The sequence below is a fragment of the Chelonoidis abingdonii genome, chromosome 14 (genome assembly GCF_003597395.2).
Source record: "Chelonoidis abingdonii isolate Lonesome George chromosome 14, CheloAbing_2.0, whole genome shotgun sequence".
NCBI lineage: Eukaryota > Metazoa > Chordata > Testudines > Testudinidae > Chelonoidis > Chelonoidis abingdonii.
In genome coordinates, this window is record NC_133782.1 from 31,997,153 (window position 1) to 32,016,855 (window position 19,703).

The 19,703-nt window shown below is 44.7% G+C and overlaps 1 protein-coding gene across 3 annotated transcripts in view; it reads left to right on the forward strand.

Moving 5' to 3' along the window:
* Positions 1 to 19,060, forward strand: part of NFS1 (NFS1 cysteine desulfurase) — a 45,864-nt gene extending 26,804 nt beyond the window's left edge. For all 3 annotated transcript variants that reach the window (XM_075072341.1, XM_032766559.2, XM_075072340.1), the window contains 6 exons: positions 5,410 to 5,567; positions 8,750 to 8,855; positions 10,249 to 10,330; positions 16,291 to 16,374; positions 16,511 to 16,600; positions 17,150 to 19,060. In XM_075072341.1, coding sequence (XP_074928442.1) covers positions 5,410 to 5,567; positions 8,750 to 8,855; positions 10,249 to 10,330; positions 16,291 to 16,374; positions 16,511 to 16,600; positions 17,150 to 17,213 — 584 coding nt within the window. In that variant the 3' untranslated portion in view covers positions 17,214 to 19,060. The remainder of the gene's footprint in view (positions 1 to 5,409; positions 5,568 to 8,749; positions 8,856 to 10,248; positions 10,331 to 16,290; positions 16,375 to 16,510; positions 16,601 to 17,149) is intronic.
* The last annotated feature ends 643 nt before the right edge of the window (positions 19,061 to 19,703 follow it).

The following is a 19,703-nucleotide window of genomic DNA, read 5'->3' on the forward strand; positions in this document are numbered from 1 at the left end:
GGGAGGGGTCTGGTTCAGGTTCTACCCCTCCTCTTGTTTCACAGGAAATATTTTGTTGCTATTCCACAGCTTCCTCCACTAATACGTGCACTATTTCTGAACACCTTACTACTTCTCCCCCACCCCGGTGGGACTGGATCCCTGCCGCCATCAGGAGGCGAATGGATTTAGGGGAGAAGGATTTTAGGGGGTGAATGGATTTGCAGGAGAAGGTCAGACACACATTTAGGTTTGCAGCCAGTGGCCCCACTTGAGTGGCTTAGAAGGAGACTTCAGATAGGTGTGAAGTAGCTCTGATGTTGAGTGTTGCTGTAAAGTCACAGTGTGATAGGGCCAGTGTCAGCAATCCAAGAGAACACAAGTATGTCATTCCTTCCACTGATTTAGAAATCCTTAACTCAAATCCCTGAAATAGGGAGGGACTGTAGAAGGTGATCATTTCTGAGAACTGTTTCTTAATTTTTCTCCTTTGGCAGTTGTCCATATGGATTGCCACTCTTTGGAGTGGAACAAACTGTATTGACCCTCCAGAAGGTGAAGCTGAGAAGCATTGGGTGAAAAGTTGTTACAGAATGGAACACCCAATTCAGGAGAGCAATCTAGAAGGCAAATTTAAAGGAGTAAAGCTGTGTGTAAGTGCATGTAGAACTCTAAAATACTGGCCTGGCATAGTCCAGGAATAGAGACCATGCAATTGTAGGACGGGAAGGGACCTCAAGAGGTTACCTAGTCCAGTCCCCTGCAATCATGGCAGGACTAAATATTATCTAGACCATCCCGGACAGGTGTTCATCTAAATTGCTCTTCAAAATCCCCAATGATGGAAATTCCACAACTTCCCTAGGCAATTTATACCAGTGCTTAACCACCCTGACAGGAAGTTTTTCTTAATGTCCAATCTAAACTGCTCTTTCTGCAATTTAAGCCTATTGAGGATAGGAAAGAAGTAGAGGTTAAGAAGAACAATTTTTCTCACTCCTCTTTGTAACAATCTTTTATGTACTTGAAGACTGTTATCGTGTCCCCCCCAGTCTTCTCTTCTCCAGATTAAACAAACCCAATTTTTTCAGTCTTCCCCAATAGATCATGTTTTCTAGACCTTTAATCATTTTTGTTGCTCTTCTCTGGACTCTCTCCAGTTTGTCCACATCTTTCCTGAAATGTGGCACCCAGAACTGACACAATACTCCCATTGAGACCTAATCAACGCAGAGTAGTGCAGAATTCCTTCTTGTGTCTTCCTTACAAGACTGCTACTAATACATTCCAGAATGTTTGCTTTTTTTGCTACAGTGTTAGTTAGTTTGTGGTCCACTATGACCCCCAGTCCCTTCCTGCAGTACTCCTTTCTAGGCAGTCATTTCCCATTTTGTATGTATGCAACTGACTTGTTCCTTCTTACGTGGAGTACTTTGCATTTGTACTTATTGAACTTGATCCTATTTACTTCAGACCATTTCTCCAGATCATTTTTAATATTAATCGTATCCTCCAAAGCACTTGCAACCCCTCCCAGCTTGGTATTATCTACCAACTTTATCGGTGTACTCTCCATGCCATTATCTAAATCATTGATTGATTGAGATATTGAACAGAATCAGATCCAGAAACGAGCCCTGCAGGACCCCATTTGATATGCTCTTCCAGCTAGACTGTGAACAGTTTTTCAACCAGTTATGCACCCACCTTATTGTAGCTCCATCTATGTTGTATTTCCCTAGTTTGTTTCTGAGACGGTCATGTGAGACAGTATCAAAAGCCTTAAAGTCAAAATATACCACATCTGCTCCACCCTCCCCGCCCCCCATCCACAAAGCTTGTTAACGCATCAAAGAAAGCTATTAGGTTGCTTTAACAGTTTGTTCTTGACAAAGCCATGCTGACTGTAACTTATCACCTTATTATCTTCTAGGTGTTTGCAAACTGATTGCTTAATTTATTTGCTCCATAATCTTGCCAGGTACAGAAATTAACCTGACTGGCTTGTAATTCCCTGGGTTGTCCTTATTCCCCTTTTTATAGATGGGCACTTTATTTGGCCTTTTCTAGTCCTCTAAAATCTCTTCCATCTTCCATGACTTTTTGAAGAGAATCGCCAATGGCTCAGGTATCTCCTCAGTCAGTTCCTTGAGTATTCTAGGATGGATTTCCTCACGTCCTAGTGACTTGAAGACATCTAATTTGTCAGTAATTTTTAACTTGTTCTTTCCTATTTAGCCTCTGATCCTGCCTCTTTCACTGCCATTCACTATGTTAGATGTCCAGTTGCTACTAACCTTTTTAGGGAAAACTGAAACCAAAAAGGCATTTAGCACATTTGCCATTTTCCGCCCTCATTGAGCAATGGACCTACCTTGTTCTTAGTCATCCTCTTGCTTCTAATGTATAATTTGTGCCTCTGGATGGCTACAAGGTGGAGCCTGACCTCCCTGGGTATGAATGAAGAGCTTGAGGAAAAATTCAGGTGGGCTAATAGCCTGTTTGAACAGAAACCAGAGACCATTTTAGATGGGAATTTATGGTTAGAGTGCAGGATTATTTTATCATTATGGAACGTGGTGTAGGGAGGATCTGCTATCAAATCTGTATCTTGCTAGCTCTGGCTGGTGTTATGAGGAATGCTGTCTTCAGAGAGATGGTACGGACAACAGTTTTGAAAATATTTGTACAATGATCCTGCAAACTTTATGAGAACAAGATGCTGATCCCATAGCAGAAGTTGTGTGTGTGCTGGAGGAAATATATGATGGAAGCCTTTCAGAAATTTGGGGATTGTAAGGGGAATGAAGACTGTCAATTTGTGCATTTGGAGATGGGGTCGGGGGGGGGAAGAGAGATGAGATGTAGCCACATACACTTCAAATAGTCTGAATTTGCTTCAGGTACATTCCAAGACAAAAGGGATGGAGTACCATATCAGATCTACTCCCTCATGAGTTGTCCACATAGAGAATGTCTTCTTTTTTATTAGTGAGTAGGTCTGTCTGGTCTAAAGGCTTCCTGCTTTCCAGTAGCATCTTTTAAACATTAGCAGATTGTTATAGTGCTCCCAGAAATCCAGAAGCCAAGCTTTTAGCCAGAGAGCATTTAGATTTGGGTGGAGAATATCACCAATCCTGAGACAAGAGACCTGATTGATTGGGGTCCAGGACTTGTGATTCTGACCACAGTCCCAGGAGGGTCAGAAAACAAAAACTACCCAGGCTACCAGCATTATCCTGGACCCATCCCATCCTGCCTAACTCTATAAATGTACATAGGACTCCTGACCCCAGTCCAGAAGAAGTGACTGCTGATACTGGGTCCTGTCCCTACAGCAGAACCAGACACATCTGATGCTTTCTTGGTGGCATTGAGATCTAATTGTGACTTGCCTCAAGTGTGGAATGGGTGATGAAAAGCTGAATCTTTGAGGGGCCACTCATTCTGTTGATTGTAAACTCTGCTCAAGAAGTCTGCTAAGACATTGCCTTTTGATTAACATGATTTCCTGAGGACTGAAGACACATTGTGGGGCAAATGTGGTCTGTTCAGAAAAAGCTTGGGCCAGGGCTTAGATTCTGTTCCTTGCTCAACAATGGCCTTCCTGTGTAACTTCAAGCAACACAGAGTTGTTGTAAGTGTGTTTGGTCCCAGGATATTAGCGAGACAAAGGCCCTTGTGTTTCTATCTTTTATTGGACCAACTTCTTCAGCTCTGTGTAGCTTGAAGTTGGTGCAATAAATGATAGAAACACAAGGCAGATGAGGTAATAATTGACCTTGGGCAGGGCACTTAACCTTTCTGTGCATAGCTCCTCATCTGTAAAATGCAGATAACACTGCCCCACCTTGCAGGGTGTTTGAAGGATAAATATGTTAAAGATTGTAAGGTGTTCAGAGACTACAGCATTGGAGGCTGGACAAGTACTTTTAATAAACAGATAGAACCAATCAGATGGCAGATGTGTATGCCACTGCCTCCGAGGAAAAATTGTTACTACTGCCATGCTTTTGGTGGCAATGTTTGGTGCCATGGAAGCACAATGGTGGGAAATGCACCAGTCTCCCCTGTGTAAGGCTAGAAGTTTATTCAATGAGGGAAGGATGGTTGGAGGTGCAAAAGTGTCTTTCAAAACTGTCAAATTAGCTCCTTGCAGTGCAGCTCATCTGATGAGCTGCCCCCAAAAACAGAAAGTGAGAGACTCTCTGGAAGGAGTCCTGGCCTGCAGAGTCAAGGAGAGTTCTGCCTCTGGGGATGGAAAGGATTGGATGATGGAGCTAAGGAAGTAAGAATACCTACACACAAAAATCAGCCTAGCAAGACCACTTTTGGGGAAGCAGCCCAGGCAGACTGTACGCACAACAGCATTGGCAACAAAATACTTCTGGTTAACCATATACAGGCATGTGACAAAGTTTCTCCTCTACCTTGGTGGGTCTTGCGCTTATTGGCAGGTTTGCTCACCTCAGTGATCTTCCCCACAATCTGGGTCAACTCCTCCTGTGTCTGATCAGGAGTTGGGAGGTTTGGGGGGAACCCACAGGCCCGCCCTCATAACTCCCAGGTTAGCCAGGGTCTATTGGATTATGCAGCATGTCTATAAGTGCCATCTTGTACACGCTAAGCAGACAAGTACACCTCCCTGGGCTACTTCCCCATGGCCTCACATCCAACACCTTTCTTCTCTCACCACAGGACCTCCCTGGTGTCTGATAGCCCTTGTACTCCTTAGTCCTCCAGCAGCACAGCCTCTCACTATCAGCTCCTTGTGCTCTTGCCTCCCAGCTCCTCTCACACCCATTCCTTTCCTCTGACTCCCCCCATCCTGACTGGAGTGAGCTCCTTTTTAAACCCAGGTGCCCTGATTAGCCTGTCTTGATTGTCTGCAGGTGTTCTAATCAGTTTTTCTGACTGAATTGGTTCTAGCAGCTTCCTGATTACTCTAGTGCAGCCCCTGCTCTGGTCACTCAGGGAACAGAAAACTACTCATCCAGTGACCAGTATATTTGCCCTCTACCAGACTTCTGTACCCCACTGGCCTGGATCTGTCACAGAAGTAACATCCAAAAGTTGGGAAATGATTAGGGTAGCACTGGGGACGTTGTGCTCTGAGCACACTGAACCTTTTGTTGCCAAAGCAAACTGGGGAAAGGTTGAGACCTCTCCCTCTCAGACATTCAGAACCATGCAGGAGGGGACAGTTGTCCGGGGGAGGAATAGCTTCAGTGCACACTGGTTTCTGGAAGATTCTGAGTTCATACACCTATGGGTGCTTCTTTCTCTCTCTCTCTCCTCCCCCCCCGACAGGGATCCAGATGAGCAGTTCTCGAAGGAGAAGGAGGTGGTCTTTCAGTGCTGGTATCCTTTGTGGTAATTTCAAAAGTATATATGTCCTGAACATTGCCACCTTCTTTGTTTGTTTTCAAGGGGTTGGTGCCATCTATGTTCGCCGTCGGCCCCGGGTGAGGTTGGAACCTTTACAGAGTGGGGGAGGCCAGGAGAGAGGAATGCGATCTGGGACTGTGCCTACACCTTTAGCAGTTGGCCTTGGGGCAGCGTGTGAAGTGTCTCAACAGGAGATGGAGGTATATGGAGATCAATTCTGTCTCATGTTCCTGTATAATAGTACATGATGTGTTCTCAGATTCTTTCCTGCCCATCATGCATGGGCTGCAATTAATCTTTCCATTGGCCCCTTTAATGGGACCCCATTTCACTCCAAAGAAGTCCTTTTCCATCATGTACACCTGCAAGATTGGCAGGCTGGATTCCGATTCTCACTGTTGAGACTGAAGATTCAAGTGATTCTCCTGATGTAGATTTGAGTGAGCCCCTTGAAGTCTTCCCTGCAGACATTTCTGGGGGATTGGGAGGTGATCTTGAAACCACTTCTGCATTAGACTAGTTTCAATCTATTGGTTTTCTGCAACAGTGTTGCAAACAAAATAACCCAGAGGGTTTTTTTATATAGGCCAAGTGGATTTATATGAACATATAACATAGTCTCAGGAAATCTGTCCATGGAGCTCAAGCTCATTCCAGTCAGGCAACGATTAGTCATCTGAGCTGTGTAGTCTATGGAAGCTCTGTTGGAGGCTACGCTCCTGCAGAATTGTATGTTCTGCAGTCTCAGCTCTGATTGCTCTTCTAGTTCTGCAGAATGTATAATCTCCACATGCCCAGGGCGTGCGTACCAGAACTTGCAGTCAAGCCTGCCAATGTACAGTACATGCCACTCAAATGTGGGGCAAATGACTGAAATGTGGAATTACTCCCTGCTCTGGCCTCTCGGGGGAACTCTTGCCCTTCTCCCTGGAGGGGGTTTTCCCCAGTAAGCTAAGACTGCCCCCTGGCACAAAGTAATGCTGTCCTCCACGAAATGAAATGAAATGTATTCTGGGCTCTACCTTTGCTGGCTCCTTTGCTGCTGGTGGTGCCCTTCTGGCATCCAGAACGCTCCTAGCTTCTGCTGCGTTGGTTCACTTCATTTCAAGGAGCAGAGAGGGGCCTCTGAGGGAGAGACCCAAGAGCAGCTTGAACTGATATTTTTGCAAGAGGGGAAGTGGACATGGAGTAGCCCCTAATCCTTTGTTCTGCCTGTGAAGAGCATGGCAGCTCAGGCCCTGCTCCGCTCCTTCCTCTCCCTGGGGGACATGTATAGACTCCACTCTGCTCCATCAAAAACAGTTAGCTTCTGCACCACCTGGTCCCTCCCCCCAAGGTCCCTCTGCTCCTTTATGGGAGGGATTGGCGAGTGGTAGGGGAAGAGGGGCCTAACAAGTGCAAAGTTTGTGATAGAAGTAGAACAGCAGAAGCCATCTGCCCTGAATGCAGAGGGATCCACCTAATGCGGAGTGCTTGAGAGGTCTGCCTGTGGTGCAGATAGACTTTGCCAGAACCAGAGTTCTCCCCGCTCCTCCCAGTGTACATCTCTGGTTCAAAATAACCCATAGACGGCTCATGCTATCCACATCTGGTGGAAGGATCTGCTTCTTCAAAGCTTATAAACCCTATGTGAGTGATTGCCAGAGAACTCAAGAGAGTCAGTAAAATTCTCCAAGGTCTGGAAGGAAAATCCATAGTATGCAACTGTCTATAATAGGGTTGTCTGTCACTGCAATCTAAATTCTCTAACTCTGTAATCAATCAGTCAGATTTTCCAGAAATAATCAAAAGGCCCAGTCCTCAGTGAGGACAACAAAGTAGACTAATTTTGGAGTTTCTGTGCCAAGCCATTTTTATGGTAGACGTTCCAAAAAAAAACTAGGAATACTTTTTAAAAATTAAACATTTAATCATTTTCACATTGTTTTACCTGACCAACAGCTTGTCAGATTACCCACATGCTTGTCAGAGGAACACATGTAAGAAATATTGGGTGGGTTGATATCATAACAAAGCCCTGCCTCGAGCGCCGTCCTGCAGCGCGGCATGATAGATGTGCCTGCCTGTTTCCCTTCTTCAGAGACCCCAGAACTCCACAGGACATTTTCTTGACTCACTAATACCCTGCTTAGGGTGAGTTTATTATAAGCATAATACAAAATAGCCCTTAAAAAAAGTCCCCAAACGTAGTCCATTTATCTACTACATGCATGTAGTCCTAAGTGTCTCATATCCTCTAATCCATCAACATAGCACATACCATTCTCCAGCATCTTCTACCACACCCAGGCTCTTCTCTGGACCTCTCCTGCCCTTTTACCAGGACAGCCACCCCAACCCTTCCAGATGGACTGCAGCCCTAATTTTCCTAGGGGTATCCCCAAGAGCCTGTCTGGGAGGTCATCCCTCACTCCTGCTGGCCCTCAGCTATCTTTCTCTCCAGTATGGAGACTTCACAGGTAAACCCCCACTGCTCATCTGCCTTCAGCCCTCTCTGGCCCTCAGCTTCAGCTTTCTGACTTGGGGAAGATCAGCAGGCAAACCCCACTGCTGCTCTTCAGCCTTCTCCCAGGAGCCACCTACAGCCTCGTAGCTATGGCAGCTCTCACCTGCTTGAACTGAATCTTGGTGTGCCCCAGGTGCCAGTGCATAAATCCAATTAGGAGGCAGCTGATGAGTCAAGCGCACTGATCTCTTCTCTATTAAAGGGCCATTGCCATCCTATCACAGTTAATTATGGTGAAGTTGAAGGGCAGAGGAAATCATCTTTGCATATATTTCACATGGTCAGTTTCCTGAAATTGCAAGGGATATGCCTTGGAGGACCGTGATCCTTCCAGTCATACTGTAGTTTCTAGACAATCAGCAGTTCTCTTATTACTGAATCCAGCAAGCATGTCTTCAGAAAGAGAACTGGATGCACATAACTCAGTGTGGATAGCCCCCTAGCTGCCATAGTGAGGCGTACATCTCCATTATGCAATGGGCATTTCTGACCATAGCAAAACAGGAGCGCTCTGTCATACTGCAAACTACTCTATCACTTTAACCATTATCTAAAGAGTTCTAATATTGAAACTCAAACCTTTTGTGTTTATATGAAATGTCACTTGATAGTTCTTATGGGTACAGTTTTCTTAACTGATAATTTGGTTTGTTTTGGGCAGCAGGCTGAGCTGACAAATACCAAACTACTAACTCAAAGAATTGTTTTAAAAAGGGTACCAGAGATGAGGCTTTTAAAAAATAAGTCTTTGTCTGTCTTGCCATAGTCCAAGTACTGATGTCCATGCCCAGGCTGGTAATTGTATATGGTTGGTAAAGGAGGGAGAACCCATCAGCCATTTATTAGACTGATCTCTCTCTCGCTTTCTTTTGTTAGTATGACTATAAGCGAATCTCTGTATTGGCGGACCGACTCGTTACAAAAATAATGACTGAAATTCCAGATGTGGTTATGAATGGAGACCCAGAGCATCACTATCCAGGTATTAGCAGAATCTCGTATTTCTCTGGTTACAGAATCCATGCCTTCCTGCAAACTCTGCTTTTTCTGTTATTTTGTAAATAGAAGTTTTTAACCCATCTGGTTGAGATGAAAATGTTCTAGAAGGTCCCTTAATGTGAACCAATACAGTGATGGCTTCCTAAGATTGCAGGCAGCCTCATGCTGTATGTCTGAGAGCTACGAACTGCCCCAGTCATCTCAATGATGTGTTGATGCTCAGCCCTAATAATAGAACCTTAAAAAGAAAGGTTGAAACTTTCACTGCTGCTCATTTTAACAGACACATCTGACTAGTTGTCTGGATGCAGTGGTAGTGATACGGGATGGGGTGACTGGTTGCTTTGTGAGTGGTTAGTGAAGCTGTGACCCTGTTCTGTCTCTCTGGTCCTTGGCTGGCTGGTTTTTGCTCACGTGCTCAGGGTCTAACTCATCGCCGTATGTGGGGTCAGGAAGGAATTTATCCCTGGTCAGACTGGCTGTCACTTGGATTTTTTTCACTTCCCTCTGCAACATGTAGGTGTGGGTCACGTGTCGGGATTATCTGAGTATATCTCACTAAATTCCTGCCTTTGGAGGGGCCTCAGGCACTTGGGCACCTCGGTCCCTCCTGTTCTCTGCCTGTGGCACATAGTAGTCTAGGCTTCTATAGGTGGGCATACTTTGGTCTCATTTTTGTTATTGGGTTTAGTGTGGGGGTGGTGTTGGTGGCCTATGATCTACAAGAGGTCAGAGTAGCTCTGGTGATCCCTCTGGCTTTGCCAGACATCTTGTTGCCCCTGATGCTTTTATGGAAGCATTTTGTTCTCTTGTAACAGCTTCCCCTGTGCAATTACACCCTGTCAGTATAAAAGACTGAGACAGTTTGACAATTTGGGGATAAAAAAAAAAGTTTTTAAATGCCAAAGCTGAAGTCTGTGTTGGATTTAGTACCAGAATGAATAACCGAGGGCACAGACTTTGTTATTTAGTTATTAATTCAGTAAAAACTTCTAGTTAATATAAACCCAGCAGTTGCTGCAGGAATGTCAGTGCACTTCAGGAATGATAGAGTTTAGTTCCAGTGAACTGCAGAGTTCTTGGACTGCTTCCCTTTGGTTTATAGCCTGTTCCAGGACTCAGGCCAAGTGACTGAAATAGGGATTAGACAGTTGCTATGCAGAGGCAAGGGAAGAGAAATCCTGAGGGACTCCGCAGCCTTGATGGCCAGTCCTACAGGCCCTCTGACCTCTGCCTTCCCTGCCTTGAACCTGAGTCTGCATGCAGGGAGCCCAGTGGAACTTGGCTCAGCATGGTACAGTAGAGTGGCGCCCCCCTGTGATGTGGTTAGGACTTTCCCTGGAGTTCAGCTGACACTATTTTTTTAAACTATGCAGGCTGCATCAATTTATCTTTTGCGTATGTGGAAGGAGAGAGTCTGCTGATGGCTCTGAAAGATGTGGCTCTGTCTTCAGGAAGGTAAGTGTGGAAAATTAGGGCAGAAGAGGAAGCTTTTGCTAAAGCACTCTTGAAAGGGAATGTTATCTGCTGATGGAATATCACATCCGGGAGTAGACACCTCTATGCCCTTTATTCACTCTGTCAGTCTGAAATGCAGCTATACTGTGAGATGGGACTCTCTAAAAATGGCTACTTGGGTCACCACATCAGATCTGTTCCATTTACAAGTATAAGTGGATTTTTCTAACTGCCAGCCTTGCAGACTCAACCTGGAATCTGAGAGTCAAGCTGGACTCTTTTTTTTTTTTCTTTTCTTTTTTTTTTTTTCTTCGTATGCATCACCTCTGGTAATGATGATTCTCCATCAAAATGCTGTCCTCAGTTTCGCCTGTGTAACCTCATAGCCTTCAGCAGAATTTCACAGAAATAATGGTGAGCATCATTTGACGATTGTCGGGGTACATATGCAACCCCACTAAGGAAAGTAGTTAACAATTCCTATGTTTGATGCACAAGCAGTAAGAGAATCCAGTGCACTTTCCCAGAGCTCTGTTGACTCTGCAGGGCTGACAGTAGTAAAATCTTTTTATCACTAATATCAGCAGATCTGATACTGATACACATGGAGAGCAAGTCTGAAGAATACAAAGGTGCCATTTTTACTTTACTTTTCAGAGTAATGGTCTGAGCTGGAAATTTATCAGCCAGAAATGTGTTGGTTCTAGTAAGCAGAGCAGTTTGAAAGGAAAGACTTTCTGAATCCAGCTGAAACTAAATACAACCCTGTCAAGAGGCCCTGCAGTTAGAGCTGTCATCTTAGTCCACATCTTTCCATTTGTGCATGTTGCAAAACTACTGAGCAGGTGATCAGCGTAGGAACTTGTTCACTTGAACCCCTGCTCTGCCTGTACTGGGTGTGTTGCAGGTTACAGGAGAGGTGTGTTGGCTGTATCCAGGGGCTGCAGGTTAGCCACAGAGCTGACTGTACAATATCTAGCAGTGGCTAACTCTAGGAGTCCTTCCCTTCCTTGAAGGACCACTAATTTCATGTGGATTTGGGTTCTCTTCTCCCCCTCCCCCCCCCCTTTTTTTTTTAAAGAAAAACATGGACCATTTTTATTATATTAGAATGCTTTTCGGTACTTAGATTTTGCTTTGTTAGTACTTAGGAATAGCTTCCTTTTCTGTGCCTCAGGTTTCCCCTCTGTAAAATGGGAGTAATAATACTTACCCACTTTTGACATCCTTTGTGATGTAAGCTGCAGCAGTGCTGACTATAGTCTCACTCAGGATTCCAAGCCTTTACATTTGTCACTTTTCAGATTCTCTTGGTACTTGAGGGGTCAAAAGGTGGTTTTCAAAGCCATGTTTGATCTTTGGTTTATAGAAATGTGTCCCTTGGTGCATTGCCATCCTCTGTCCTGATCTGCTCCAAAGAATTCTTCTTCTGCTCTTCCTTTTCTACTCCTCGTCTGTTCTCCTAAATCTTCATTTTGCATCTGCCTCTTTCTGTCTCTCACAGCTGGCAACATCTGGCCTAACACAAGGAGAGCAGGGTTATAGAATCATAGGCGTGGAAGGGGCCTCGAGAGGTCCTCTAGTCCAGTCCCCTGCACTGAGGCAGGGCTAAGTATTATCGAGGCCATCTCTGATAGGTGTTTATCTAACCTGATCTTAGAAACCTCCAATGACAGAAATACAGCAACCTCCTTAGTTAATTTCTTCCAGTGGTTAACTAACCTGACAGGAAGTTTTTCCTAAAATCTCCCTTACTGCAATTTAAGCGTATTACTACTTGTCCTCTCCAAAGTGGTTAAGGAGAATAATTTAACACCCTCCTGTTTACAGGACTGGTTCGAGGCATCAGCCCAGCAAGCAGGTGCTTGGGGCGGCATATCCGGCAATTCAGCGGCGGGTCCCTCACTCCCTGTCGGAGGGAATTTCATCCTATTTAATTCAGACAATTTCTCCAGATTTTCAAGATTCTGAATTTTAATCCTAATCCTGTCCTCTAAAGCACTCATAACCCATCCCAGATTGGTATCATTCATAGGCAAGTGTACTGTTGACGATATTCAATAGAACCGGACTCAGGACAGTTTCCACTCAATATGTCCTTCCAGCTCAGTTGATATCGACTCTGAGTATGGTTTTCCAGCCAGTTATGCACCCACCTTATAATAGGTTCATCTAGGCCGTATTTCTCTAGTTTGTTTCTGAGACGGTCATGAGAGGCAGGGTCAAAAACCTTACTGAAGTCTACACTTCCACCCTATCCACAAGGCTTGTAATGCTGTCAAAGAAGGACATTTAGGTTGGTTTGACATGATTTGTTCTTGAAAAATCCATGTTGACTGTGTCACGGAGTCCCCGGGCGATGCTCTGGAACTGCTCCCCACTAAGCCAGTCAGGACTTTGGGGAGCCTCCTCTCCCTTGGAGCAGACTTGTTCAGGGCAAGAAGCTCACACGTCTTCACCTCCTGGGTCTCTCCTTGGAGCATTCAGCATCCTCTGCCCCTCCGTGGGCTTCCCACAGCGAGCCCACCCAGGCGGGGTCCTGGGGAAGCCACAGGGTTCTGCACCCCCACTTTGCAGTCAGACGTGACTCTCAGCCAGCAAAACAGAGGTTTATTCGATGACAGGAACAGGGTCTAAAACAGAGCTTGTAGATACAGCGAACCAGACCCCTCGGCCGGGTCCATTCTGGGGGGCAGTGAGCCAGACCCCTAGGTCTGCCCTTCACTCCTCGTCCCCAGCAAGCTCCAGACTAACCACCCCCTCCAGCCCCTCCTCTCTGCTCAGCTCCTTTCCCGGGCCAGGAGGTCACCTGATCCCTTTGTCTCCAACACCTTCAGTTGGCACCTTTGCAGAGGAGGGGCCCAGGCCATCAGTTGCTAGGAGACAGAGTGCCAGGCATCTAGGTGCACTGGCCCTTTGCTCTGCAGCAATCACACACCCTTATCCCACCACCTAGATACTTAAGAACTGCCTAGGGGACACTGAGGCACCAACACAGTGTTCAGAGCAAACATTAAGAACAGTCCCAGTTCGTCACAGACTGTTGTTACTTTATTTTCTTCTAGGTGCTTGCATAGTGATTGTTGGAGCAGATAATCAGTTATCATTTCAGATACCAAAGTTAAGATGACTGGTCTGTAAGTCCCCGGGTTGCCCTTATTCCCCTTTTCATAGATAGGCAAATACAGTGCCATCTTCCAGTCCTCTGGTATCTCTCCCATCCTCCACAAGTTCTCAAAGATAATCACTAATGTCTTGGAGGTCTCTTCAGCCAGTTCTTTAAGTATTCTAGTATGTATTTCATCAGGCCCTCCTGACTTGAAGACCTGTAACTTGTCTAAGTAATTCTTAAGTTGTTCTCTTCCTATTTTAGCCTCAAATCCTACCCCATTTACACTGATGTTCACTAGCTTAGTGGTCCAATCACTGCTATATTTTTTTAAACAAACAAAAAAAGGCATTTAACTTTGGCCATTGCTGCATTTTCTGTTGTTTCTTTCCCCCTCATTGAGTAACAGGCCTACCCTGTCCTTGATCTTCCTCTTGCTTCTCGGGTTATTTGTAAAATGCATTGTTACACTTTCTATAAGCTAGTTTTGTGCCTTGGTCTTTCTAATTTTGTCCCTACATGCTTGTGTTGCGTTTTTATATTTGTCCTTTGTAATTTGACCTTTCTGCTTGTTGTGTGACTCTTGCCTCACTTCCCATCTTTCCTACCCATTGAGATAGTTAGCTCTTGTTCCCTTATTAAAGTCTTTTTAAAAACCTGCCAACTCTCCTGAACTTTTCCCCTTAGACTTGCTTCCCAGGGGATCTTATCTACCACTTCTCTGAGTTTGCTGGTCTACTTTTGAGAAATCCATTGCCTTTTTATTGTGCTGTTTTCTCTCCTACCATTCCTTAGAATCGTGAACTCTGTCATTTCATGATGACTTTCACCCAACTTGCCTTTCACCTTCACATTCTCATCTAGTTCCTCCTCATTTGTCAGAATCAAATAGAGAATAGCCCCTCCCTTTCTCACTTTCTCCACCTTCTGTAATTAAAAGTGGTCTCCATTGCATTCCGTGAACTTGTTGGATAATCTGTGCCCTGCTGGATTATTTTCCCAACATATGTCTGGTCCACCATCACCACCAAGTCCTGTGTTCTGGATGATTTTGTTAGTTTTTTATAAAAAGCCTCAGCCACCTCTTCCTGGTTTGGTGGTCTGTTGTAGACAGACACAATGACATCACCCTTGGCTTTTTTATGCCTTTTATCCTTAACCCAGGCACTTAACAGGTCTGCCTCCCACTTCTATCTCAACCTTAGTGCAAACATATACATCTTGGATATACAAGGCAACACCATCTCCCCCTTTTCTCTGCCTGTACTTCCTGAACAAGCTGAACCCTTCTATACCAGCATTCCAGTCATGGGAATTATCCCACCAAGTCTCTGATGCCAGTTATGTCATAATAGTGAGAATTCACTAGTATTTCTAATTTATATTTATAGTCTAGTTTATTCTCCATATTTCTTGCATTAGGATACAAACATCTTGGGTGTTCATTAGATTTCTCCTCAATATCTCTCTTTATCTGTCCTTTGCTCCTCTATGATTGTCCGTGTTTCCCCCGGATTCCAACACTTCACCCACATCTCCATGTTCTGGACTTACCCAGGGGTTTTGGTCTCCTGACCCTGTCGAATCTAGTTTGAAGCCCATCTACCAGGCTAGCCAGTCTGTATCCAAAGATACCCTTCCCCTTCCTGGATAGGTGGACCCCATCTGTGCTCAGCAGTTCTTCTCAGATCAGTATCCCATGCTTGAGGAAGTCAAAACCTTCCTGGTGACACCATCCGCTCAGCCATGTATTTACCTCCAGAAAGTGTCTGTCTCTGCTCAGGCCTCTGCCCTTGACCAGAAGGATAGATGAGAACAACACCTGTGCCCCAATATCCTTCACCCTCCCTCCTAGAGCCCTGTAATCATTCTGGATCTGCCCTGGGTCAGACCTGGCAGTATTGTTAGTGCCCACATGGACAAGCAGCTGGGGTTAGTAATCAGAGAGCCGGGGGGGAGGGATAGCTCAGTGGTTTGAGCATCGGCCTGCTAAACCCAGGCTTGTGAGTTCAATCCTTGAGGGGGCCATTTAGGGATTTGGGGATTGACCCTGCTTTGAGCAGGGGGTTGGACTGGATGATCTCCTGAGGTCCCTTCCAACGCTAATAATCTATGATTCTATGATCCTCAGCAATCCCTCTGTCATGTCTCAGTTACAGGCCCCTGGCAGGCAGCACACCTCCTGGGATGCCAGGTCAGGCCAGCAGATGGATACCTCTGTCCCCCTGACCATCATCATCCTTCGATGCCTCTTGGGAGTGATGGCTGCGATCCTTGCAGCCTTGGTCTCCTTCATTTTTGCAGGGGATTCCTCATCCTTTATTGACAGGGCAGAATACTGGTTTGTCATCTCTATGTCTGGGAGCCAGAGTGGAGCACTGCCTGCTGCTGGAACTAATTAGCAGCCAGATTTCTCCCTGTGAAGGAGCCATTTCCTCCTGCCCTGGTGGTGCCACTGCAGTCCTCTCCAGCTGATTTCTTTGTCAGAGTGGAGGTCTCCATATGCGTATTTGCACTCTTCTCTTTCCTCAAACTGCTGTCTCACTAACCTTGTTCCCGGCTACTGCTTCCCCTCTGCCCATCCTTCTCTTCTGCTGTTTCTGGAATCCCCGGTCTTGCCGCAGTTCCTGATTACTTACCTGCACTGTCTTGTTTTCACTGACTCTCCCCCCCAGGGACCTAGGGTAATTATGTGTTTGGTAGAGAGCCATGGAGACTTACGGTGATGCTTAGAGTCTAGAAATCGGATATTCTTCAGCAGAAGTTACTGCTAGTACAGAATGTTAAATGTCATTAGTATAAGAGCTCTACGTGAAAAACGGGCAAAATTCTTTCTTGCCCTTTTCCTCAGTGCTTGCACATCTGCCTCTCTGGAGCCGTCTTATGTGTTACGAGCAATTGGGACTGATGAAGATTTGGCTCACTCATCCATAAGGTCAGTGATATGACCCTTGCTGTCTTTTCCAAATTGTTTCCTCTCCTACGCTCAGAGCAGACTCTGTTCTCCTGTCCTACCTTCCCATGTGTGCACTACGTTAGCACCTACACAGTACTTCTTTGTTTTGTTTTAGGTTTGGCATTGGTCGTTTCACTACAGAAGAAGAAGTAGATTACACAGTGCAGAAGTGCATACAGCATGTCAAAAGGCTGAGGGAGATGAGGTGAGCCACTTCCTTACTGAACTTAAAAGACAATGAATTACTGCACATTTCCGCTAAGCTTTTGTGGAATGTGTAAGGCTCTTGATTTCTAGTTTTCCTTACGTTTAAAATTGTGGGAATTGGAGTGTTTTACAGAAATTCAAAAATGGGTGAAAATCCATGCAAGAGTTACCTTCCCAGTTCTCTGGGTAAATACTAGAGTTAATCCTGGGCCTCCTCTGGCACCCAAGTGGGTTGCTATCACCTGAAGGATACTAGAGAAAATAGAGAAGAAATATTACTTGAACGGAACCCCTGTGCCAAAATAATAACCTCTCCTGCTGCTGAGGTGAGACACGAGGGCCTGGAGCCAGGAGAGAGCAGGGGAAATTGACTGAGGAAGACCAGGAGGGTGGGAGACCAGCCCTTCCTCCCTCAGTAGGGAAATTTTTTTTACTGTTTGTCAGATTCCTTGAACAGATACAGAAGCATCTTATTTGTAGCTGATTGTCAGTGATACCATTATCCTTGGCATACCAGCTGACATCTAATTTTTTTTTCTATTTACAGTCCACTGTGGGAAATGGTGCAGGATGGAGTTGACCTGAAAAGTATTAAATGGACCCAGCACTAGAAAAGCTGTTGAGTTATAACCTTGGACTAGATGGATGTGGATTGAAGTGAATTTTCTGTACATTCCTGAGGAAAGCCATATGGCATTTGCTTTTTTACATAGTCAGTCTGGTGGTAGGGGTCTAAACACAGAATCTGAGAAACCAGAACTGAGGTGAAGCTGAATCTCACACACTTATTTATGCACAAGATAACTTGCACTGTGACCTCGCTTCCTTGGAATTGCATTTTCTGTCACAAGAGTGAAACTGGGCCCTTAACCCTGATTTCTCTTGCTGCAGAAGAGTCCCTCTGTTAGGAGGTTCGTCCGTCTTGGCATCACACACATGCTGCAGCAGTTCTGTTTGTGATAAAGCTTTATTGCCAAGAGCCTTGTTTCACTTACTCCAGTGATTTTTATTTGATTCAGTGACATTAGTCTCAAACAACAACCTCTTTCTGTGTTCAGATAGTTCTACTTACATAAGGTACCATTAAAGGAAACCGAAATCTTAGTTTATGGTTCTAGAATGGTGTATACTTGTGTTAATTGTATATTCCAGACTCATTCATATCTGCAGTTAAGAGCCTCTTTCCCAATTGAACAAAAGATTTTTGCTTCTTCCAGTTTGGTTTAGTTTGATTTTTGCAGTTCTACCTTCTTACATTTGTTTCTCTCCTGATCCTCATACAAGCCAATGTGTGTTAACCCGAAGTATTCTTCCACCTTTCCAGAATCTAGGATAGGATGATGCACTTTGCTGTCTGCATCAATTGTTTCTTTCCGTGCAGTCTGTCTGTTTGCAAGTAAAGAAAGAAAAGTTGTATGTAATAGAATGTATTTCTGGGGCTGGGAGGGAGCAGAATACATTGGCTTCAGTGGAAGTGGAAGCTTTTAGTTTGGCAGGAGTGGTGAGACAGAAAAGACACCAGCTCTAATGCATGGAAATGCTTTAAATACTGTTTGCTCTTTTCTTGGTGATGGAACCTTTCTCCACTACCCATCAAGAGTATGACCATGGGCACTAGCATCCTTATTTCTTTATGGGGCCTGTTGCCTTCCCTGTATTCTAGTCTGCCAAACCGGTTCTGTAGGCAGGAGGTAGGAATAGATGAGCTCTGAGGAGAGTTCTTGACACTCCAGGTTTACACCCTTTTTGTTACTAGAGATAGTCATGGGAACAGCATCCATTCCATTCAGGCATTGGGGAAAATGTCCATTAAAATGCGTCGGGCTAAGTCGAATTAAATGTCAGTTTTTGGTTTCTTGCCTTCTTTTAGGAATTTAACCCTATGTTATAAAGTGCCTTTGTCTTACCCAGCTTTGTATGCAGACTACTCCTCAGAAGGTAGCTGGTTCACAGATAAATGCTGTGCTAGCCACTCGATCCTAGGCATCCTACTGACAATGCGTGTCTCCTGTTGGGGGCTGCAGAGGGACATCTCCTGGCTACCTTGAGGATGAACCCAGACATGAAAGCTATCTCCTGGAACCTACATCTCACTGTGCAAGGTGGCGTGCCTTGCAGAGCCCTGCAAACTCTGATCAGGAAGGCTTGTGTTGTATCAGTTGCACCGAGGAGAGTAGATTTGTCCTTACATAATAGGTGCAGATACTCTTGGATCACTCTCTGTTTGAAGTGGTTGGTGGCTTTAGCAGTTTTAATATTGTTGGGATGGGAACTTATCATGATTTCAAAAAATTTTAAAGACTTGATCTATAACCGGCTCTCAAAAGAGTTGTAATATATACCTTGTGCATATAGGTCTGAGTAACCATGTAGTGACACTTCCCAGCATGTTATAAAAACATTTCTCTGAAATTGTTCTGCTTCCTGCATTGTAAATATAAATAAGATTTAAACTTGATTGTTTTCAGTTATGCATTTGGAGGAAAACAGATATGAAATAGGGTGTTAATTATTCTATAGGCCTCTGTTGGGGATCCAGGATTTTGGATGAACAACTTAAAACGGAGTAAGCCTATTCTGAAGGGGATGTGCTCAGATTTCTCCTCTTGGAAACTCCCTGCAAGTCTCTGAATAATGTGCGTTTGTTCCATGAATGGCACTCTCTAGTGATAGGTGCAGCTCTGCATATGGTATAGACAATAGATATTTGCTGTACTTTGCCCTTAGATTTTTCAGTCAGAAACAATACACTCCCAATAAAATTACATACATAAAATAGCCCACATACAATATTATTAACAGATTATGCAGGTTGAGGACTTATGAAGACACTTAGGTTAGTAAACCACCACCTACTCTGCCATTAAGGATCTAGAATGATAAAACTCCCAAAGTTTAGCCAAAGTCTTTTGTGAGCTCTGTCTCCTTTCTAGATGTCTTAGAGTTTGATTAGACATCAGACAGACTCCTCAAACTTAATATACCTGCTCTGATTTAATACCAGGTGGTTTGGATCCTTGATCATTTGAAAAGAGCCCTGACGACTTGAACGTGAGTAACATCTGAAGTAAGAAGATTGAGACTTTAGTACTGCATGAAAT